This window comes from Pleurodeles waltl, chromosome 8 (assembly GCF_031143425.1).
Source record: "Pleurodeles waltl isolate 20211129_DDA chromosome 8, aPleWal1.hap1.20221129, whole genome shotgun sequence".
In the NCBI taxonomy this organism is placed as follows: Eukaryota; Metazoa; Chordata; class Amphibia; order Caudata; family Salamandridae; genus Pleurodeles; species Pleurodeles waltl.
In genome coordinates this window covers 1,161,349,008-1,161,373,984 of record NC_090447.1, presented here as the reverse complement: position 1 = coordinate 1,161,373,984, position 24,977 = coordinate 1,161,349,008, and the positions used below count along the sequence as shown (strand labels likewise).

At 46.6% G+C, this 24,977-nt stretch overlaps 1 protein-coding gene across 1 annotated transcript in view; it reads right to left on the bottom strand.

Annotated features, from left to right (window-relative positions):
- The window catches only part of CPB2 (carboxypeptidase B2), a 156,107-nt gene that overhangs the window by 39,349 nt on the left and 91,781 nt on the right, over window positions 1-24,977 (bottom strand). Inside the window, exons 7-8 of the mRNA XM_069205399.1 lie at window positions 22,645-22,755; window positions 19,791-19,881 (exon numbers count right to left, since the gene is read on the bottom strand). Coding sequence (XP_069061500.1) covers window positions 19,791-19,881; window positions 22,645-22,755 — 202 coding nt within the window. The remainder of the gene's footprint in view (window positions 1-19,790; window positions 19,882-22,644; window positions 22,756-24,977) is intronic.

Below are 24,977 nucleotides of genomic sequence, written 5' to 3'. Positions count from 1 at the left end.
CGTTCACTCACAAATCAAGGTCCTCTATATAAGGATGATAAACTTTTACACACAGATAGTTCTAAGGGTGATTTGACATCAAATGTATATTACAAATTATTATCTGAGTACATTGAAGCCATGGAGGAGCAGAACTGCTAGGTTTGCGTGAAAATTCCATCATCAGTAAAGAAAGGAATCACTTATCAGAGCTTTCCACTAGCATATAGAATGTCTTGTAGTCTGTTACTAAAACGGCTGTATGATCAGGACTATTACCAATACTTCTATGCAAACTATGATCTAGTATTTTCTTTTGTGCCTATCATGAAGCACCTGAGTAGTATTGTTAATGTGAAAAACATTGGCATTGTGGGAGGATTCTTCAAACCTACCCTGACATTTACAACAGCATATGCGCACAAGAATAATTTGACCTACATACTTAGTAGAAAAAGAGTTCATTTGACAGGTTGATGACAGAAGGAGGGCAATGACAGCCAAAATAGCAAAGGGAGTAGTTTTACAAAACTGGGAAAAAGATGAAACACATTCAGTGTCTGAAAGTCAAGGATATCTAGCTTTAAGTTGGTAAAGTTATTTATAAGCAGACCGAAGTCAAGGACAGATATACATTTGGTAGGAACCAGTGAATGTAGACATGTTTTTGTGTTTAAAAGTAAATGGACCTTTATGTTAAATGGACAGGATCCAGCAATACCAAGTGTTTATTTTATTTGTGGAAAGAAAGCTTATTACAAGCTTCCGAAAGGCTGGTATAGAACTTGTAATCTGGGAGTAGTTTTTCCGAAGATTTATCATGTGGACAGCATTAATGAACCAGTCTGGGATGAGAAATCAAACACCAGAGTTAAAAGAGGAGCAAGTTTCTCAGAGATAGTAGGGGATATATTTGGTACCACAGTTCCATCAGTGGGATTAATCTTGAATGATCTCAATATTAGAAAATTGCCAACAATAGTAAATAACTTATCTACTGACACAGCAGCAGCTATGTTATTAATAGACACAGAGATGGTTGCTGTGAGATCAATGGTTTTGCAAATTTGTCTTTCATTAGACATCTCACTCGCAAAGGAGTGCGGAGTTTGTAAGATATTACATGTGCAACATTGTTGTATATACATACCTGATAATAGTAAGGAGATAAGATAGTACATTGCGAACATGACTGACCTGAAGAGAGACCTGAAATGTCTGACAGACACAGGTGAATGGGAAGCTATTAGAAGTGTTTTCCCAACCACTGGAAAATGGTTTGGAGATATGGGAATGGGGATAGTAGGAACCATCATGAGACCCCTGTTGATTGTAGCTTTGTGTATTATAGGTACACTAGGATTTTATGAACTGTACAAGATACTGAATGAGAGAAGATCAAAGAATAGGCAGATGAAAGAGGAGTTAGAAGTGGAGAAAAGGAGGAACATTTATTATTGTTATCTCAAGGAAATGGAGAATTCCAGCGGACCGTATTGAAAAAGGCATTGACATTCAGAATTCTCTCACTGAATTGAGAATTTGGCTATTTTGTGATGGCGTATTTCGCCATCACAGGAGGGACTGAGAGAGCATACATTTTAGCTCTGTTCCTCGTGTCATTGAAGTTAGAAGACTATGACAGGTGTCAGTCATAAACGTAAAATAGAGAAAAACTAATGTAGAAAGCTGCCCTGCCTTTTTGATTTAATCATGTGTTAGAAGGTTAAAATTGATGTTAAAATATAATTTAGACTCCGAACTAATAGCTTATGTTGAAAAACTTTAGATTGCTTGTGTTTTATGAAAGATTAATGACTTTGAAATGACATGCAAGTGAGAAAAATGCAGCTCTCTGTTATACCTAATGTAATACAATAACAAAGCTTTTCCCAATTTAAATGAAACATTTTACTTATACTGTTGAAATATTATTATAGATGAATTTACAAGTTTTCATATTATGTGTGTTTTATTAACAAATATTTTTTAAATGCATTTTATATTTTCTTGTGTTAGCATTGCTGGGGCCTACATAGATTGCATTTCCCATTAATGTAAATGAACTGAATTGTTTTATTCATAACGTGAAGCCTTCTTTCAGATTTCATTCCCATGAGAAGCAAAGCCTCATTTGTAAACCGTCTATTGTTGAACTGTAGAATATCTGTATCCCTTTGGCCTTGAAAGTTTTGTGATGCAGGAACATGGACTGAAATTGCATACAATTTGTTACAACGCATTGGAGTCACACGGAAGAGGAGATGCTCTCATAACAGATCTGGGAGAATGTTGGACTGTTGCAACTTGAAGTTAAATGATTGATCCTGATTGGATGATGTCCATTTTTTGTAATATGCACTGACTATGGTAACCAATTGGAACATTTCATATGGATTGTTATACCGTTTGCTGATCAAACTTTGCTCAGATGTGGAGCAGCCCGTGTCCTGTCTTGACCTGAGACAGACATTCTCCTGATGCCCGCTGACCAGATGCTTTGCTGATGAAGATTCCCTAAATGTTGTATCCCTAAGAGAGGTATCTTCCTCTCTGCCATTTGCCTACATCCTTTCAAATGCCCTTTTAGGTTAGAAACTCCACCATGCTGACACTTATTTTAGTTAGTGTCCTGTAGCCTGAGTTATTCTATTTTTCCAAATATTTCTTGTCCTTTTTGTATTTTTGTATTTTGCATGCATATGTTATTCTCCACACATGTATGTCCCTAATTTGATTTCCTGTAGGGTTGACTTATGCCCAGCCAAAGATTTTGACTTGGCTGAATTTGAATTGAATAAATGATTGTGACATATGAGCATTGCATGATTTCTGTGTCTCAGATATTTCTACTCATTTTCTGTATCATTCTTCTTGAATGCTTAGTTTTATTGATGTTAGTACGCCTGATTTTATTTCGTCCCCTTGGGCATCCCTTGGTGATTACGTATCTCCATAACTTGGTTAACCTACAGTACGTGGCAGTAATGGTAACAGATAAGGGAGGCACATGCTGTAAGTTTTCAGCAGCATTTTTGCACACTTTTGTGAAAGCCAGGAACCTTTCTACCTGAAGACGTATGCCACATAGCATGAACTGATGACCAGCTACTTATTACACACATACATTAAATTTCTAATCCACATGGTTTCTGGAGGACCTTCCATGAACAGAACAGCAGTACTGCTCCACTGAGCTGCTCAGTTCTGTGTCAATCATTTTTTCACCTGTCTTTGCAGCTGCTCACCCTGCAGGTCAATATCTGGTCAGCTCTCTCCCCTATTCTAAAGAACTTATAAAGCACAGTCAGCAAACTTACAATGAAACAAAGACACAGAAAGAGCTGCCCATTAGGCATAGAGCTTGCCTGAGAATGTAACAAAGGGTTTCAAATTGGCCTATACTGGGTCTGTCATCTTCACCTCTTCCTTTTATCGCCTGTTATAATTTGGTATCTGGCTAGTCTGTATTCCATTCTGACCAAAGTTTACCATTCACATAATGCACCACTTAATAGTACTTTTAGGTGATTTGATTTGATATTTATAGAGCATAGTGTTCACGCCTAGGGATATCTTAGTGCCAAAAAACACATAAACACTAACTTGGCCAGACACATCTAAAAAGCATAGGGTGGGGTGAATTAAAAACAACAGTAAATACACATTCAATTAAAATAGGTTTTAAGATCCTTTCTAAAATGTATGTGATCATTAAGGGTCTGGATTTGGAGGTCAATCTACAACTTGGGCTCCAAGAATCCAAGAGCACAACCCCCTACACAAGCTGGAATGTCAAGAACTTGGGAACTTGTAAAGAGTGAAGTATTATTTCAGACAGACAGTGTTAAAATCTGTAATAGACTCTATGGGCCTGATTATGATGTGGTCAGTGTATTCCGATCCATGTGCAACCCCCTGTTTACATACAGGTCAAAATGATAAGTTTGACTGTGTTTAAAGCATCCAATAACTATTGGATGCGTTAAATACCTCAACTGTCGTTACATTTTGGCAGGCCAAACCTGCTGAAATTGAATAAGGAAAATCATGTAGCATTTACTGTACCATGCAGATTTTGGTGCATTAAACACCAAAATCCACGTTATTCCCCACAAACACGTGATAGGTGTTATTTAGCACACCTAATAAATAATGTACGCCATGGTATCATTATTTATCAGGATAATTAACAACTTACTTGTAATTAGGCCCCAAACATCAAAGAGAACACTTTGTAAAGCAACGTCTCTAACATATAATCCTATTTTCCGAACCATATAACTTTCCAGATGCACAACAAACCTAAGCTCAGGATGGTACAATAATATTTATCTGAATTGATGTAGAACACTTCCACTTTAGAGAAGATAAAGAGCATGAAAATGGGCGGGGTAGCAGAGTTGATCTAGTCACTAAAGGAAAGATCGTCATCTATCAGATTGTCCAGGGACTTCACCTTGACATCAAGTAAGGTAGAGTTCCCCTTCAAGTAAGGCCTGAGAGATTTGTGCCAACACTGTTTTGAATTAGAAGTGGACATGGGTGCGAGATGGACCAATAGCACAATTAGTTGAGTGTTATCTGCATATGTTACTGTGTAGCAGCCATATGACCTAATATGCTTGGCCAGGGATCTTAGCTAAATCTTTAAAACATAAGGGAGGAACGGAAGATCCACGAGGAGCTCCACATTGAGGAGAAAAGCAGTTCACTTAGAGAGGAGGGAGGTGCTTGTGAGTGATCCTTAGAAAAGGAAGTGAACCAAGCTTTGATTATTTCATAGATACTTATCTTTCTAAGCCTCATCCACTGGATGGAGTAGTGAATGGTATAAATTGCAGTAAGCAAATGAAGCAGGATCATGCTGATCATGTCTCCACCATAAACAATGGTTTTTTAGTTCATCCACCACTTTAGCCAGAGCAGTCTTAGTGCCCCTGCCTGGACTGCCAAAGTCCCAATATGTCACTTTGTCCACATGGACTAATTGCTTTTTTTGAAGTTACTTGTTCAATTACTTTTCCCAGGGCGGGCAACAGTGCAAGAGAGCAACAGCTGTCACTCACAGCATTGTCTAGATGATTTTATTTCATCAGAGGGTTTATGGCTCCTGCTTTCCACTCAGTAAAGATATGTCTGGAATTATCAACTTGGCGAGTCTCTGCGTAATTTCAGGAGCAAAATATTGTAAAACCAAGGCCAGAAAGTTATCACCAGCAGAATCTGATTGAATAATAAGAGAAAGCATGGGTATCTCATCCACTGAAATGGGAACAAACATGGACTTGGTGTTCATAGAAGTAAGTTGGCGAAGGCACACCTGCCAGTTGGTCAAGGGGTCTGGGTGTACTTTTCTTTCGGCTTAAATATATTGACTTTCATCCAGAAAAAGGATGGAAGGCTATCACAAAAATCTTGTAAGGCCTTTATTCTACTACTATCAAAAGTCGGCTTATGAAAGGATTTGAATACTTTGAACAGGCCATGTTTCCGAGCTGCCTACCTGGAGGGTTCATATGTCTCCTTGTAGAGGAGAGCATCTTTGGAAGGGTAATTAATGCCACTTATGATCTGTTCAGCTGGCCAGTAGTTGATCTTTTTAAGGCACTCTGAAAACTACAAATTATCTGGCCCTGAGGTTCTTTTATGAACCAGTTTGACAGAAACCTCCAGCTCAAAAACATTATACTTTTCTAAGATGAAATTCCTCAGTGCGTCATTTAATTCAATTTGCTTGTCACAGCAACGATACAGACACTCAAGTGCAGATGCCTCATTACACCACATCCAAGACCACAGTGAAACAGTGTGGCAATTACCAACAGAAGATTGCTTCCGAGCAAAATCAGTGATTGGTTTGTTTAGAGTGACAAGGTATGGGTATGCTGCCATTATTCCATGTTTTTCAATTGATCTTGAAACTTATCCTGTGTTTACTGTTTCCCTAGTGATTTCTTATGGTGGTCATTAATATCCGAGAACAATTCAATTGAATGAATTATTTGTGTTAATAATAGTGACAAGGAGTACCCTATGTGTTCATTTTCATAGAGGCTTTACTTTACTTTTTGTGCGTTTTGCTCTGGGAATTTTTGTATCATTTAGCTCTACCGTGATATTAAGTAGCACTGCCTCTGTGACAAATCACTTTGTAAACTGGTTGTTTACAAGTGAGAGGACAGTTGATACGTGGCGACCATTTCTAGTGCTCATGCAACATATATTAAACCCAAGATTGGGGTATTTATAACGGATGAGCCTATCCATCAATGGGAGGGGAGCACCTTGATATATTTGCTTTGATATTCTGGTAATTTGAGATTTAACACTCAATAATCTGTACCTACACCTATAATATATAATCCTACATAGATATTTAGTGGCCAATCCGTTAGAAGTGACAAGGAGGCCACTCCCAATTTGTCCACTGGTGCACATTTGTGGCAAGATTAACTCTCTAGGTTTATGGTGGAAGTAGGTGATGGTGCACGTGCAGGGCTTGCATAATAGGAGCCCAACCCGCTTCCCCCAGTTCCACAGGAATTTCCAGTTTGGCCAGTGCAGCAATATAAAAGCTAACAAATATGGCTTTTGTATTAAACTGGTGAAATATGAATGTGTGGCAGTGTTAGAATGAAACATTTGTATCTCTTGTACATGCTTAATTCATCAATATACATATGAAGTGAGGAACACAAAAGTATATGAATTATTTAGTGTATTTATTATCTCTTTATGCGTTATAGGTTGGACACAGTCATTAGGAAAAGCAGAACGATTTGTGGAGTATCGTTTTATTGAAATATGTAGTATAAATGATAAAGAGCGAGACTACATTTTAGGAGCATGCCTTTTTATTTAAATATTTGGTCATTAATTTATGTTTTGCTAAAGTGTAGCGGGTGAATTGGAGGTAGTACAGTCATCCTATAGAGTGTATATTAAGTTGCTCTGCAGTGATAAATTGTTGTAAACATAGACTTTTTTTAATATTCACATCATATTGAGCTGTAACAACAGATCAATTTGAGAAAGAACTTGCACCAATATATGGTCCCATATAAATGAATGTACTCATTTGTTTATGAACCTATGTATGGTTTAGGAAAATATCAGCAGAAAAAGCACCTAAGGGCAGACGCTGGGAGGATATATTTTAAACCGGCTTTAATACTATTCCTCAAATATTTTTCCATTTTCTGGAGACATATATTAGGGCCTTTTCCAGGCTTGGATCACAAAACGTTTTTGGTTAGAGGTAACAAATAAGGTAATGTTGGTAAAAACACTTTCTAACAGCGTATTATGAGAACACATTTGTAGAGGGGCTAATTCAGCGACCAAGCTGTTTGTGCATATTTGTTGTGTTGCATTTTGTCGTAATGGCGATGTGTTTTGTGGTTGTTTGTGCTGTATGTTTTTTGTTCTGCATTACTGCATTGTGCTTCTGTTGTGTTGTGCTGTGGTTTTTGTGTTTCAATGTTTTATTGTGTTCTAATCTATGTTTATGTTGTGATATGTTGTTTTGTGTTATGTCATTGCCCTGTGTTCTGACGTGTATTTCAAAGATGACAACAAATGCTGTTAAATTTCCCTTGAAAAGCAGAACATTCCTTTAAGTTCCAGTGATAAACAAACATTCAGCAGAGCCTAACATTGTAAAATACTGCTGCTCGAGCCCTTCAATTATTTAAGATTCCAGAGACCTCTCCTAACTTCCAGGTTCAGTGCTCACTTTTGGTAGCACACCCCTAGTTTCTGGTTACCTTTCAAAGAACGTCTATATAAACTAACATTACTGAAGACAAACATGCCGGCCATCTTTGAATCGGGTTGTAATAATTAAAGAAACTCATTCAGCGACGCCGATGGTGGATGTGTGCACATCCATATGGCCATCCTTAAATACATTTGTAACCTTTGTACAAACCCAATCAACTATGACCACAGTGGTTTCAAGAAAATCTGCGTGGCCTTCCAAGATTCTTGTACTTAAATTATAGCCTTTCCATGCTTGATGAAGCAACATCAGGACTGAGGGAAATCATCTAACCATTAGCAAAGCACTGACTGAAATCCCACCGTGTGCATATTGGAAACAGTAGTTCTGTGAGTAGTGGAAGGATACAAGTCTTGCAATCAAAAGGATGGTAAAGATGCTGTGCTCCGGGGGATGGACAATCACAAGAGGAAGTCTGAAAAGCATTGGACAAGAAGAAGCAAACCAATGAGATTGACAAGAAATCCAATAAATGGTCAGCATTGACCTGACCCACAGCCCACAGTATTGGTGTTGTCCACAATATGTCTGTAACAGCAGACAACTAAAAGATGTAAGTAGGCAAGATGTAAAAAGAACAGCTGTTTAAAAGATCTTAAGACATAAAAGTGCCAAGTTAACAAGACGGTAACTGGAGAGCACTATAAACAAATGTACATCATGACTAGGCACCAAAGGGGCCAACAACAAAGTTCTGCTACTAGGTTTCATGGTTCTAGGATCTTAGGTTAAATAATATGGCATATGTGATAAATCATGACAGGTTTTGATTATTCTGACAGTATTTAACTAGATTGTCATTGGAGTGGATCCTGGGTAGTGATTTAAAGGGGCAGTGCACTCTCAGGTACTGAGTACTTACATTACTTTAACTTGAAATGGAGAGTACCAGCAGTTCTCAAAGGGATGTAGTTTATTTAATGCTAGAGTACCACACTTCCCAGTACCAAACAAATACTCTGGGACGGAGAGTACATCCACTCCTAGTATAAACCTAGGATGCAGTATCACATGCTCAGTTAGTGTCCCCATGATATAGCACTATGGTGTACGTCAGTGTCCCTATGATGCTGTGTCACGTGGTGAGTAGTTATCTCTAGGGTGCAGGGTGGTGTGCTCTACTAAGGTCCTTAGAATGTAGTATAGTGCAGTAGATTAGCATTTCTACCACGCAGTGGCTTGTTGTGGGTTAGATTACCTACGATGGCTAGGGTGCAATACAGTGTGTTGGGATAGTGATTGTGAGGTGTAATGTAATGGGTAGTTTCCAGAAGATGCAGTGTCACGTTCTACCCTCCCTAGGGTGTTGTGACATTGATCACTGTTCACAGGACACTGCTTATTGTGATGGGTTGGCATCCGTAGGGTGTCATGCCATGTGCTGGGTTAGTGTCCTTAAGAAGCAATGCAGCGTGGTGGGTTGCTGTTTCCATGATGCAGTGCAGTGTGGCTGAATAGTGACACTGGAAAGCAGTGCGGCCATTTACGTTACTTGGTTAAAGCCTCTAGAATGCAGATGAATCTGGTTAGTTAGTGTCCCCAGGAAGCGGCAGATTGTGGTGAATTGGGATCTGTAATGTAAAGTTCTGTGTGGTCCTACTAGCCAGTGAAATGTGGTGGGTTCCAGCCCTAATGATGCAATAGATTGCAGCAATTTGTTATTATCGCTAGAATGCAGTGCAGTGTGATGGCTGAAGTGGCCCTAATGTCCACAAAGGGGTGTAGTGTGTGAGTGTTTTGATGCAATGTAGGGTAGTAGATAAATAGGCCGTGCAGAGTGGTGGATTAGGGTTTCAGTAAAATTGTCAGTTTACCCTTACAATACAGTCCATTGTGGTAATTTAGGGGGTCATTCTGACCCTGGCGGTCGGTGATAAAGCGGCGGCCAATCCGCCAACAGGCTGGCGGTTCAAAAAATGGAATTCTGACCCTGGCGGGAACCGCCAACACAGCCCGCCACTTTACCACTCCGACCGCCACGGCGGGACAGACAAACAGCGCGGCGGTCACCGCCAACAGGCAGGCGGCAGACAAAGTACCGCCCCCCCTATCACAACTCACCAATCCGCCACCTCATCCGGGGCGGGAGCCCCGCCGATAAAAACACGGCGGAAACAGACTACGAACGGGAAAACGCTCACCTCTATACACTCCACGAGGACGGAGGACAGCATGGAGCCCGAATTACACATCCTACCCGCTCTCGTCTACCTGCTCATCTACCACGAGTACGAACTCCGGCGCAGACGACAACGGTGAGTACCGCACCTACGACACAGGGAAGGGGGGGAGGAGGAAGGGTTACGGGCACACACATACGCATCACAGCCACCCCCCAACTATCTACACACCAATGCAGAGCACCAAGTCAAAGTTACCCCACCCAAACCCCCCGGAATAACGAAAAGATATGATTCAAGTGAGAAACAACATTTATGTACAAAATAGGTTCATTGAAGACATGGCAAAATAGGAAAATGATGGAAATATTATCTAATGTAAACATTGCGTGACCGAGAAATAGAGGCAGAAAGTCCCGCACAGTCACAGAAAATGCAAATGTCCGTGGGCCGAAGTGTATCAACACATGGGCAAAGCCCACAAAGGAGACCTGAGTCCGTTGGAGAGAACACTGCAGGGGCATCATATGACAAAACTACAGGCACCTCAGGGGGAAGGGAAGGGGGGGCACCACAGCCACATGAGTCCACGACGCCAGATCCAAGAAGGGGCCACCATGCCCACCGTCCAATCCTGGGTAGTGCAAAGCCACAGTCTCTCAAGTCTCTACAGTGGGTGGCTTGCCCACTGTCATATCCTGGGGAGTGCAAAGCCACAGTCTCTCAAGTCTCACAAGTGGGTGGCTTGTCCACTGTCATATCCTGGGGAGTGCAAAGTCACAGTCCATCAAGTGGATAACAGTCTCCACAGGCAATGGAGGAGGCAGGGTGGGCCGAGTGCAGCGTGAACATCAGCACGACACAGAACCAGCACAGTCATTGGCCCAGCGGTGCATGAGACGGCGGGGCCCAGCGGAGCGGTGCCTGAGATGAAGGGCCCAGTGGAGCGGTGCTTGACAGGAATGGCCCAGCAGAGCGGTGCCTGAGATGAAGGGCCCAGCGGATCGGTGCTTGACAGGAAGGGCCCAGCGGAGCGGTGCTTGACAGGAAGGGCCCAGCAGAGCGGTGCTTGAGACGGCGGGGCCCAGCGGAGCGGTGCTTGACAGGAAGGGCCCAGCGGAGCGGTGCTTGAGACGGCGGGGCCCAGCGGAGCGGTGCCTGAGATGAAGGGCCCAGCGGAGCGGTGCTTGACAGGAAGGTCCCAGCGGAGCGGTGCTTGACAGGAAGGGCCCAGCGGAGCGGTGCTTGAGACGGCGGGGCCCAGCGGAGCGGTGCCTGAGATGAAGGGCCCAGCGGAGCGGTGCTTGACAGGAAGGGCCCAGCGGAGCGGTGCTTGACAGGAAGGGCCCAGCGGAGCGGTGCTTGACAGGAAGGGCCCAGCGGAGAGGTGCTTGAGACGGCGGGGCCCAGCAGAGCGGTGCTTGAGATGAAGGGCCCAGCGGAGCGGTGCTTGAGACGGCGGGGCCCAGCGGAGCGGGGCCTGTCTTGGCGGGGCCCTCTTCAGCGGTGCCTTTCAGGACGGCCGGGCCCTCTTCAGCGGTGCCTTCCTGCACGGCGGGGCCCTCTTCAGCGGTGCCTTCCTGCACGGCGGGGCCCTCTTCAGCGGTGCCTTTCTGGACGGCGGGGCCCTCTTCAGCGGTGCCTTCCTGCACGGCGGGGCCCTCTTCAGCGGTGCCTTCCTGCACGGCGGGGCCCTCTTCAGCGGTGCCTTTCAGGACGGCGGGGCCCTCTTCAGCGGTGCCTTTCAGGACGGCGGGGCCCTCTTCAGCGGTGCCTTTCAGGACGGCGGGGCCCTCTTCAGGGATGCCTTCCTGCACGGCGGGGCCCTCTTCGGCGGTGTTTGGCCTCTAATTCCAGGGAGTCTGACCTGGGCTGGACTCCCTGCTCAGTCGCCCTCCGACCGTGCAGTTGCTGGACCCTTTGGTGACGGTGTCCTGAGCCCTTGGGTGTCCTCCCTCACACCCGGGATGGGGCTTGTGGGGCCCTCCTGGTCCGCGCTCCTGCTGCCTGACTTCTCCGCCCTGCTGCCCTTGCCCTCCTTCGCTGTGGCTCTCTGGGCCTTGCCTCCCCTGGATGTTGTGGCAGGTGAAGTGTCGGAACTTTGGTCCTTGGGGGCAGCCGTGGCACTCCTCCCGCGGCGGCCCCTCACTTTCCGGGTCCTCTTTCCAGGGGGGGGGCTGGCTGTCCCCTTGCTGCTGACCGATGTCTCACTGCTGGCAAAGGGGGGACTCCAAAATCCATGGACTACGCTGACACGTGAACCCGGGCTGGTGGTGGCTGAGGTGCTCTTGGGACTCTTAGCAGATGGAGGGGGTGGGTCAGGTGAGGGAAAGAGGTCAAGATTGGAGAGGTAACACTTTTTAGGACCAAGGTAAAAGGTAGGTGCAGTGGTTATGGGAGTGGAGGAAGAGGAGGTGGTTGTAGGAGAGTCAGGTGTGCTGTCCTTGGGTGAAGGTGCATAGACTGGAGGCTGTCGTGAGGTGGTTGGCTGTTGGGTGGGTGGCTGCCTGCGTTTGTGTGTCTTGGAAGAGGGGGTGACAGACACAGTGGGAGAGGACACAGGGGACGTGTAAACGGCAGGGGGGGTGGTGACTGCACGTGTGCGGACTGTACTGGAGGGTGTGCTGGTGATGGGTGTACTGGCTGTTGGTGGTGTGCATGCAGGTGTGAGTGGCGACGTCACAGGGAGGGAGGAGGGAGACAAGGAGGTGGGGGACACAGAGGTGGTAGTGGCTGTTGGCATGTCTGCATCTGGGTGTTGCTTGGGTGAATGTTTGTGTGATCTGTGGTGCTTATGTCTGGAAGAGCTGCCCTTGGATGTTGAGGTGTGTGCAGGCTGGTCTGATGGTGTGGATGGGATAGGCAGATGAACAGGAGACAGAGACAGGGTGGAGGCAGTTAGAAGAGGGAGGCTGGAAACAGGGACAATGGCTGCCGTCAGTGCTGAGGCCAGAGAATTGAACGATCGTTGATGGGCAGACTGACCGGAATGAATGCCCTCCAGGTATGCATTGCTACGATGCACCTCCCTCTCTACCCCCTGGATGGCATTCAAAAGGGTAGTCTGCCCAACAATGATGGTCCTCAGGAGGTCAATGACCTCCTCACTGAGGGCACCAGGGGTAACAGTGGCAGGGCCTGAGGTGCCTGGGGCGAAGGAGACGCCCGCCTTCTTGGGCGAGCGGGCACGGAGCGTAGGCTGAGGGGCTGCTGGGAGGGCGGAGCTGGTACGCTGGGTGGCTGCTGTACCTGTAGAGGCGGGGGGCACGGATGTTGCCACCGCCGCTAGGGAGCTCCCTTCCGAGGACGTGTCGGTGTCGCTGGTTTCACCACGGCTCCCCGTTGTGAAGCTCCCCTCGCCCTCCGTATCACTGGTGGCCTCGGTGTCTGTGCCATGGCCCACTGGGGCCTTGTGAGTCGCAGCTCCCTCGTGCTCCGGTGCCAAGTCTCCTCCGCCTGATGATGCTGAAGCACACATGCACAAGAAGATAAAGAAAAAGGGTGGGGGGAGACATAATAAAAGGTTGAGTACATGCATTGTCAACACCGTTGGCGGAGAGGACAGACACAGGAGCCTCATGCACTAAGCCGCGCAATCGGGGTACACTACTGAGTACTTGTGACTGGGCCAACAGGTCTAGGGACAACAAACGCGCACATGGGTGATGCAGGACCATGGCTAGCTGTACCTGGCACCGTACAGGAGGTTGGGGGCGGGGGCACAGGGCCATTGCCTAAAGGAGGGGACTACACTACAGAAAGCGCCCTGGTCTAATGTCACCCACAGCCCTCCTCCCCCACCCAGACGCCTCCACTGCGTGTAAAGACAGCTGAATGTGCTGGTACTCACCCCCTTGTGTCTGCTGTGATGTCGTCACGCGCCCATCCAAATCGGGGTAGGCCACCGCCAGGATCCGGGACATCAGGGGGGTCAGGGTACGACTGGCACCCCTCCTAGGTTGGGAGGCCATCCCCAGCAGTGACTCGGCGGTCTTACTGGTCCCGCGGCAGATGTCCTCCCACCTCTTGCGGCAGTGGGTGCCCCGTCTGTTGTGGACCCCCAGGTTCCAGACTTCCTTGGCGATGGCACGCCAAATGTCGATCTTCTGATGGGCGCTGACCTATTTGACATGTACAGGGTGGAAATTGAAATATCATCAATTTTCCGCATGATAGATGCGATTGGTCCCCCCTCCCCAACCTTGCCATGTGGCACATGCTCTCATCTGTCGTGCCTTGCACTCCTCATTCGCTCCCCACCCCACCATCTTACATCCACCATACACAACCCAGGCATAGCCCATGCAACGTGCACACAGTGTACTTACCTGTTGGTCTGGAGGACCGTAGAGTCGCGCATACTGGGGCAGGACCCCATCCACAAGTTTCTCCAACTCTTCTGTCGTGAAGGCAGGGGCCCTTTCCCCAGTAGCAGCAGCCATTGTATCTCCCAGACCGAGGTCACAGCAGCACTTGCAGTATAGGTCCTCTCCTGTGGATGATCAGGTCTCGAGTGATTAATCAGATAGAAAATGGCGGTCACGCCCGCGGCGGCGCGTACCGCCGCGGTGCGTTCCGCGACCGCCGGCGCAGCTAGTCATTGGCCCGTGAAACCCATAGGGTTCGATGTTAACCAATGCGGCTTTGCGCCGCGGTCTTCGACCGCCTACCGCCACAGTGTGTCACGCCAGCGCATTGACCTCACATCCCATTGTCACACTTCTCTGGTCAGGCAGCCGCCATTACAAGGGGCCACAGGGCTTAATTACTACTGCGTCACACAGGCCTAGGCCTTGCATTGCCACTCATACAAGCCATTCAATGCATTGACAATCGTGTACTGTGCAAGCTGTAGTTACGTACCTGTGGGTTGTTTGACTCTGTGCTCCATGTTGTCCTTCCTAGGCACCGTCCGCTGGGACTTGCGAGGAGAAGGATGAATCCTCCCGTGTACCGACCGCTGGTGGACCTGTCGACAATGGAGGAACGTCATATAATACTTCGATACCGACTTGACCGAGCCACTATACATGAACTGTGTGCCCAGCTGGAGCCAGCACTGATGTCCCCCATCCGCCAACCCACAGGAATTCCCCCTCTGGTGCAGGTTCTGTCAGTCCTCCATTTCTTGGCAAGTGGGTCTTTTCAGACAACAGTGGCCATGTCATCAGGGATGTCTCAGCCTATGTTTTCTAAGATTTTGTCCAGAGTGTTGTCTGCCCTGACGAAATACATGCGGAGCTACATAATTTTCCCTGAGGAGGGTGAATTGGCCACTGTGAAGGCTGACTTCTATGCCCTTGGACATATCCCCAACATCATTGGTGCCATTGATGGGACCCATGTGGCCTTAGTACCCCCAAAAGACGATGAGCAGGTGTACAGAAACAGGAAAAGTTACCATTCTATGAATGTCCAGGTGGTCTGTTTGGCTGACCAGTACATCTCCCATGTAAATGCCAAGTTCCCTGGGTCAGTGCATGACGCGTATGTTATGCGAAATAGCAGCATCCCCTATGTGATGGAACAGCTACAGAGACACCGTGTGTGGCTAATTGGTGACTCTGGTTACCCCAACCTGCCGTGGCTACTGACCCCAGTGAGGAATCCCCGGACCAGGGCAGAGGAACGGTACAATGAGGCCCATGGGCGATCTAGGAGGATCATAGAAAGGACCTTCGGCCTCCTGAAAGCCAGGTTTAGGTGCCTGCATATGACAGGGGGATCCCTCATGTACTCACCAAAGAAGGTGTGCCAGATCATCGTGGCCTGCTGTATGCTTCACAATCTTGCATTGCGACGCCAGGTGCCTTTTCTGCATGAGGATGGTCCAGATGGTGGTGTTGCCTGTGTAGAGTGAAGAGGAGGAAGACGACGGGGACGACACGGACAACAGGGACACGGTCATACAACAGTATTTTCAGTAGCACCCAGGTAAGAATCCCCCACGTCATTTTACATTTCCTTCTGGCCTCCTGCATCTCTACTCTCTGTGTTTCCCCCCAGTTCCTTTCAACTGAATTGTGACTTTCCCTTGGCTTTTCAGAGCTGTATGACCCACTGCGTGACATCTGGTTTGTTCGGCAATGGAGTAAAGCAAATTGACATTGGTATGTTGTCATCACAAAGTAACTGCACATTTTTGACCAGTTATGCATAATACATTTGTTAACAAAACAAGCAGACTCCTGAGTGTTTTATGTGCAATAAGTGATTTATTTAAAGTGCTACATATAGGTCCATGATAGTAAAACGGTGATGGGTGGGGGTGGAGTAATGTCCATGGCAGAGTCCAGTTCTCGGTCGCACAGGTGCATTGTCCATATGCCTGTGGAAGGATGGAGCAGGGGCAGTTCAAGGTTGGACAGGGTGACGATGTGGGACAGTGGAATGACATCCGGGGGGATCTTAGGCTGGCGGGGGTCTTGGCATCCTACTCTGTCTTCCTTTGTGATCTCAGGCTCCTCTTGCGGGGTGGTTGATCTTCAGCAGGAGGTGGGGTTCTGGTGGCTCGTCGTTGTGTGGGGGCCTCCTGTCCACTAGCGCCGGCGGAGGTGGTAGGCTGTTCCTGGTCCGGGCTGGGGACAGGGGCCCTTTGGGGTGCCACATGGTCCCGCAATGTGGTGACTATTAGGTTCAGGGCCTGGACGATGTTCCTGAGCTCCTCTCTGTACCCCATGTACCGTTCCTCCTGCTGTGCCTTGATCTCCTGGAACCTGGCCATTACCGTCGCCATCGTCTCCTGGGAGCGGTGGTATGCTCCCATGATGGTGGTGAGGGCCTCTTGGAGAGTCGGTTCCCTGGGCCTGTCCTCCCCCACCTGTCGCACTGCAGCCCTCCCAGTTGCCCTGTTTCCCCGGGCCTCTGTCCCCTGGACGGTGTGCCCGCTACCACTGCCCCCAGGTCCCTGATGTTGTTGGGGTGTTGGGTCAGCCTGGGTGCCCTGTAGTGGCGGACACACCGCTGATTGACCTGTCCTGGAGACAGAGGCATGGGCCCGCTGGGTGGGAGCGGTGCTGATATTCCCAGAGGGGGTTAGGTCTGCTGTGGCCTGTGTCTGTGTGTGGGGAACCGACTGTCCAGAGGTCCCTGATGGTCCGGGCTGGTCATCAGGTTCCAGGTCGACAGAGCTGCTGTCCTCACTGCGGGCCTGTTCTGGGGGTGGGATGGACATATCTGGACCCTCCTGGCCGGTGTGTTGGCGTTCGGGCCCTGCAGGGGTGAAAGAGTATGGTTATTGCTTCTGTGTGTTCCATGGTGTGCGATTTGTGGGTGCCCTTGTCCCCCAGTGCTGGCATCCCCTTGTGGCAGGAGTTGTGAGGGTGGTTTGTGGGGGGGATGGGTATGTGCAGTGGTCATGCATAGGTGATGGGTGTCCATGGTTTGTGTTGGCATTCAGGGTTTGGTTTTGGGTTGGGTGGGTTGTGCTGGTGAGACATAGGCAGGGAGGCTGTGTGCTGGGGGGTTGGGGGTGAGGGTGGGGGTGTGGGTTGGCATGCTGGTGGTTGGAGGGGGGGGGTTAGTTGAGACTAGACTTACCAGAGTCCATTCCTCCGCCTACTCCAGCGAGGCCCGCAGGATGCAGGATGTTGAAGACCTCTTGCTCCCATGCTGTGAATTCGGGAGGGGTGGGTGGTGGTCCGCCGCCAGTCCTCTGCACAGCGATGTTGTGTCTGGAGACCATCGACCGTACCTTCCCCCGTAGGTCGTTCCATCGCTTTCTGATGTCTTCCCGGTTTCTGGGATGCTGTCCCACAGCGTTGACCCTGTCGACAATCCTCTGCCATAGCTCCGCCTTCCTGGCTATTGTGGTGTGTTGCACCTGTGTGCCGAAGAGCTGGGGCTCTACCCTTATGATTTCCTCCACCATGACCCGGAGTTCTTGGTCAGAAAACCTGGGGTGTCTTTGGGGTGCCATGGGGTGGTGTGGATGAGGTGTGGGGTGGTGTTTGCGGTGATGTGAGTGGTGGTGTGTGGTGATGTGTGCGTAGATGTGGTGTGGTTGATGATGTTGGGTTCCTGTGTGTGTTGGGGTTTTCGATTGATGTTCTCTCTCTCTCTCTCTCTCTCTCTCTCTCTCTCGCCTTCTCTCCGATTTCCAACTAGTGGGGGTTTGTGGGTGATGTGGGTGTGTGTTTTATAGTTGTTTGGATGTGTGGGAGTGGTGTTTGTATGTGTATCAGGTGTGTGTATTTCAAATTGGCCAATGTGGCTGGGTTTTGGAGCCTGGGTGTGTATTTTGACCGCGGCGGTGTGTACCGCCAATGGAATACCGCGGCTGAAAGACCGCCGGGTGGATTGGTGGGTCGTAATGGCATGGGCGTGTTTGTGTTGGCGTGGCGGTGGAGGTTTGGTCATCTCCAGTTTATCGCTGCCCGCTGATGAGGCGGCCTTCCGTGGATGTCGGGTTTTTGGCGGCTTGGCAGTTGTTGGTCAGAATGACCGTGGCGGCTTTCCGCGGCCGCGGCGGTAGAATGGCGGTCTTCTGACCGGCGGTAGGAGCCTTTTACCGCCGAGGTCAGAATGACCCCCTTAGTGTCCCTGATCTGGATAGCTTAGCATCAATTGGATGCACTGCACTCTATTGAATTATTATTCTTGCTGAAGTGCAGTGCAGCTCCCGCCAGTTTAGCACAGTTTGGTAAATACTTGCCCCCAGAGTACAGTGAAGTGTTGTGCAGTATAATAATTCAAGGTGATGTGTTGAATATTAGCAAAATAAGTAGTGGTCTGACTCGTGCTAGAATGTCGGGACCCCGTGATGCAGTACTGTGTGGTAGGCTGTGTCCTTAGATTGCAGTTGCTCAAAAGGTATCTTCAGTGTGGTGGGCTAGACTATCTAGGGTATAGGATAGTGTTCTAGGTTAGTGTACCCAGGGTTCAGTGCTGTATCCTGGATTATAGCTCCTAGATTCCAGTATAGCCTTATTGGTTGATGTGCATGCAGCGCAATTTAGTGAGAAGGGCTAGTGCCCCGGTCTGCAATGTGATGAGGTGGGTTATTGATCCTAGAATGCTCCCGTTTCGCCGGTTTGTGTTGTTAGGATGCAGTACTGAATGGCCAGTTAGTGTACCTTGCATTAGTGTCCTTATCGTACAATTAGGTGAATTTGTGCTCCTACTATGGAGTGTGGTGGGGTACGTCTGCAGAATGCATTGCAATGTGGTGTGTTAAGGCCCCTAGGATGCAAGGCAATGTTGTAGGCTATTGGCCCTAGGATGCAGTGTAGCCTGGCTGGATTGTGCCCGTAACTGCAATGCAGTATGGTAGGTATGCATGGCAATGGATTAGTGCTCTGATGATGCAGTGCACTGTGGCAGTTTAGTCATCCTAGGGGGCAGTGCAATGCACTGCAATACTGCTATTTCATTTACATAGTGCTACTAACAAAGCGCTGGCTTCCAAGATGGAAGGAAGCCATACATGTGAAGCAAAGGCAGGTATAACCATAGTTTTATCAATTACAAATATTGTTTGGCCTTCAGGAAAGTAACACAAAATTACAACAAATTAGACAAATTCTTCAATGTATCAGAATCTAGGGCTGAGGTGGGATAGTGCCTATAAGATTTTTGTTGTACATGAATTACCCTGCTGTTTGCATCCAAATTTATATTAATTCATACGGATTAGAAGCCCAGAACACCCTGTTGCGTAGCCATTTACAATTATTTTTGCATTCAGCCTACTTGGTTATGCATGCTTTGTGATGGCAACAGGAGCAAAAGCTGTCTTTAGATAGACATTAAAACCATAACACCGCATGTTTGCGATTACTTAGTGTAACAAGAGTATTAGAATTAGCAGGTAAGCATATCCGAAAGCCAAGGCACCAGCGTCATAGTACAATGCAAATGCCAGTAATAGCAGCACATTCATACTGGTTGGACAACATAGGTTAACGTACCACACCATCCTGCATCAAAGTTCCTGTTCAGATCGGTTCCTATGCACGCGCTGTTGCTGTACTTGGACCGGTTCTTGCGCCACATTCGATTCTATTTAGATGAAGAAAACTCTACTTAGTATGACAAGAAAAATAAAACCTTGACTATTGTCATTCGCTACTTTTATGTCATATGATAAACGTTTGCTTCCAAGTTGTAAGGTGCTGGCAGGCCAGGAGCAATTACCACGACTTCCCATGCGTGCTGGGTGTTTCATCAGCACTGCCCAGATCTGCTTGTTCCACCTACCTTTAGCTGACAGTTAACACGTATATTAATAAGAGGGAGGGCGGGTACATGTAATGTTGGACCTCAAGCTCTAAAATGCAGTTTCAACATAAATTAACAATCTTCAACTAATGTTTTCAGTTGAGCTTCATAGTCCCAAGCACATCAGAGGTATTTGCACACAGAAATAACAACTATGGGGTTCTTACATAGAGTATGTAAAATCAGAAATAAGTATTCAACGAAGGAGTTCAACAGATGCTGGAAAAATAGAGAACTGTAGTCTGTGGGGAAGACATATTACACAGCTAGAAAGAAATTAGAGGTCAAAGTTGGGTATTTGAGGAGATGATTTTTTGCAGAGGATTTCCTGACCAAAGGGTCTGGAATTGTTTCCTGTAGTTCACTATTGAGGGAGGAGTTGGTGTCATAGCGATCAAGAGAAAGGTGTCTGATCCTAAAAAGGAAAGTGATAACACCTTATTGGTTTCGAATTTGTCCCCAAGACTCCCAGTTCACTTGATCTATGTTACTGTTCACTGTCCTCGGTGATCATTGCTCAAGTATAAATCTCTCTCTCTTGATATTTCATGACCTCTGGTTTTCCCTTCTCTCTTCCCATTTCTTATTATTTTATTGTTTAATGAGACTGAGCGTATGACCTGAGATTCAGCAAATTCTGCCCAAAGTACCTTGCCTCTATTCTGTGGACTGTAGAGTATGGTAAGAGGAATGCGGTGGGGAGAACTTGCTAGTTCAGACGGCCAGAAATTTGCACCTATTTTTGTATTTTATCTCTGTCCTATAATATTTCGGAATGAGCCACTCTGAACGTGTGCAGCTGAGCCTATTTTATGGTTCTCTGTTAAAGGTGTGCATGCACTTTAACACATTGCTTTTAATAGACGTTCCTGTCTCTTGTAAGTGGCAGTGCCAGGATCAAGTGATGCATTAGTTGGAAACAAAATCCACCGTTCCTTTGGTGGTCTTCCTTCACTGACATTGTGTTCTGAAGCACGCCCAGCTTGCATCTCTCCTCCGGTCTCTCTAAAGCTGCACACAACTCTATAGATGACAGATGACTTGGAATGGCTGAATCATCTATTGCCTCCCTCAAGCTCCCTGATGCTGTGCCATTTCTCTATGGCATGCTGGGCCACAGGATCATGAAATTTCAACAAACACTTACCTAGGATTGACAGGCACCTTGCAGGTTAGGGCTTGGGAAAGATGGGATCATGGATCATTGTGTATGTAGAAAATCAACATACCATCAATGGATCATCTCAAGAAAAAAATCCATGTTTGCCAGGTGCACTAAACTAAAGTCAAGACCCAGATCATATTTACAGACCTATTTATTAGCCCAGGAAACCAACATATTTTGTGGTAGGACTATACAGCACCCTTTATAAATCTGTGAAGAAACTCATGAACTAAAAATGTGACGGTGTACGCTGTCTGATAAATTCTCAGTCCACCTGCTCTACTTTAAGTTGTGCTGTCCGTCAGCTTTCTTTGGCCATTGGCTCAGTCTATGCAAAGCTTACTCTGACACCCTGACTGAGTGCTGGCTGTCAAAGTAAGATAAGAAAAATTGTAGGGGACCCAAGTAACTCTCTAGAGTTTGGACTAATTAATGAGAAAAAGAGGGAAAATCATTCTACTGAGATTAATCATGCCTTTTTTAGTCCACAATAACACATGAATTATTATTGGGCAAGATAATTTATATAATGTATTAATGGAGATTTTATATCCAGATGCCTCATTTTGTGATCTCGAAAAAATCTACATATTACTTATATATACAAAAACAATTTATTAAGTAGATAATTATTTAAAAAATTAAGATTATAAATTCTTTAAGACTTAAGTCACACCATCCTTGTGTAAGATACATAGTAATGTGGGACGGCCGAATGTACATTTCTAAGAGGGGGTCAGTCGAGATAGTCCACTTTGTTTCAAACCATCAACTAAATTTATGTGCAAAGCAATAAGGTTTAGACGGCAATCTATAAATTGATTTGTCTTTCCCAACCATCAGTGTGGACTTCTCATAATATGTTGTTGATGCGTTTCGGCCTATGCAGTTATGGCCTCTTCAGGACAAGACAAGGGAGCATGTCTCCAAACCAATAATTGTCTGTGTCTATGTTGCTTCATTATTGTTGCCCATGTTCAGGCCCAGGGAATGTGGGAGAGAGCAGATGCGGCAAAATTGCGAGCAATAAATAATACTAATAAACTTAAAATGCCAAAAACGGTCCCAAATGTATATTTAGAGGCTTCCAATCATTTGTCAATTCTTTTCAGGACCCACACAACCTTAATGGCTCTGTTTTGACTAACTTAACAGTCAAACACACCAGAATACTGTACACAACTGGTATCAGATGTATCTTCGGACAACTTTGGTTCAGATGCAAATTAGGGACCATGCAGGAAAAAAAGATAATTCCAATGTTTAAGAGCAGCTACCTCTACAGAGAGAGCGACAGAAAGTAAAGCTTGTCCCCTGCTTTCCCACAGCTGTAGTTTGTATGAGAACTGAATGGTCTGCAGCAGAAGCCATGATCTCACCGTTGTCCAGGTGTACTCATATCCATCGACGTTCATTACAGGCATGACGTAGAAATCAAGATATTTCAGAAGGTTTGTCATACGGGAGTCTATGTTATAAAATTCTGTTGCCTGTATAAAAAGAAGATATCGTACAGAAATACATGTTACTGATTTGCTGGAATACAAATAATGACATGTTAACTGAGATTAGACAAAGTGCATGAGTATTTGGAGGTAAATTTGGGGGCCAGCAAGATGTGTGAGTCGTGGGACCTCACAGCTACTTTACAATGATGGGACGCGGGGGAGCGACATGCGTATCCAGTCTACCCCCGGGTGGCTTTGTGAATGGAGCAGGCCAAGACGGGCAGGATAGGGATAGATAAGGTGTATGGGTGGGGCTAAGGATAGGGTATTTAGGGCCACGGGTGCCAGGAGTTTAGCCTCTTGCTGACTCCTTCACCAGGTGGCAGGCAGGGGCAGGAAACATGTGAGCCACTCACCCACCCTGTATGTTTCAGGTGTAGGTAAGGGAGGGTACAGCCACGTCACTGTTAGGACACAGTTTGTAGTCGGGCGGGGTGGTCGTTTTTGGGGGCATGTAGAGCAAGGCGCATGATTTTCCACCCGTCAGCGGGGGTGAGAGAGCACAGCAGAGGGGAAGATGAAGTTTGGGCTTTGGAGCAGGACACGGAGGCTTCATTTGGGGATGCTAGGTAGGGTGAGAGAGAGAGAGAGAGAGACTGGGAAAAGGAAGCGGGATGGTGAACGAAAGGTGAAAGAATGAGGTTAGGGGCATCGGGACTTGGTTGGGGAACGGTTGGTACAGCTTAAGGACTTGTATATGTGAGAGAAGTTTGTCATGCATTTAATGTACTAGTGAGTTTGATACTATGTTACAGTTGTATTCAAGTTAATTGGGTCAAATACACCCTGTCCTAATAAAGTTGCCTTCTATGCATCCTAGTATTTGTAGTGTGAGATTATTTCATTGGCGATAATTTAAAAAACAAATTATTCATTTAGTGCTGTGAGGCGACTTCCAAGCATATTTGGAGTGGGAGGGAGCGTAGTCATGGGGACCAACTGAGTGTTGGCAATTTGAGCCACTTGAAGATTCATTATAGCTGCATGCAAAGGCGAGGCAGGTACAAGGCCTCCTTTTCAGTGACCCTGAAATAGGAAATGCCTAGTGCATGGTGTGGTAACTAGCTGTATGTGATTTAAGTCCCTGCTGAAACGTATAACATCTTCATTTTCAGATGTGGGAACAAGAAGTTCCAGAGGGCCTTGTGTAGTTTCTCCTCTCCTAAATATGTGTAACACAGTATTAGGTCGAATGGAAAAATGGACGTCGATTCACAAAAATGACAGGGGTGGAAGAAGTGACATTCTCTTTTTTTAACCAATGACATCACAGGTTTGACCCTTGACCTAACTCTAAATCCTTAACAGCCTCCTACTTTTCTGCCGAGGGGCTATGGAAATGACAATGAATGACGATTGTGGAGAGTAAACAAGAACCTTGGAGACCTGCTTACTTTCTATTCCTAATTCTTCCTTCGTGGGCTCTGAGTCTAGGAAAACAAAGGGGCAAAGTTAGGGTAACAAATGCTTCCCTTGGAGACACATAATTTAGGTCTATAGATGGAGGCATCTGGGAAGACGAATGGTTGCATTTGGACAGTAGGCATGCTACCTTGGCACACGAGGATGGAAGGCTTGATGTACCTAGGAGAATGATTTGAAGTTTATCGGTTATTCGATACAGAGCAAACAAGATAGGATGGTGTGGTTTGATTTATTCAGGCATCGGATAAGAGAGGCAGCAATTTGTGTGCACTCAGCAGTTTTCGTTTTTGGTCTTGGATGGGAGCCCTGCATAATTTTCTTTCACTAATCGCACTGGGATATGATCATGAAGGACTAATGCGGTGTGGCAAGAGCATAAATGACAGATCCCTCATAGATGGTGCAGGTGATGGATATTCTTTCATATTGTTAATTTGGGGGAGGAGGGGCTGGGGTGAAGACTTTTACGAATCAAGCAGGAGACTTCTGCCCCAAGAGCTCTGCTCTGTTATTGAGGTGTACGGCGGAATGCTAGAGTGTGCTAAGCACGCCTTAGGGCACAATCTGTGGTGCCTCCATCTTTTCATTTGTGTATGGAATATGACATTTTCCTAATGACCATAAGCCCTACCTCAATATACGGTGTATCTGGGTGTCATCTATTTTCAGATGTGTCTTGTAATAAGTCTAGGTGAATCATTTGGCCAATCCCCCACCAGCTCTATCATCTACAGTCTTTATGTCCACTTAGACGGAGCCAAGAATGAGGACTAGGAGGG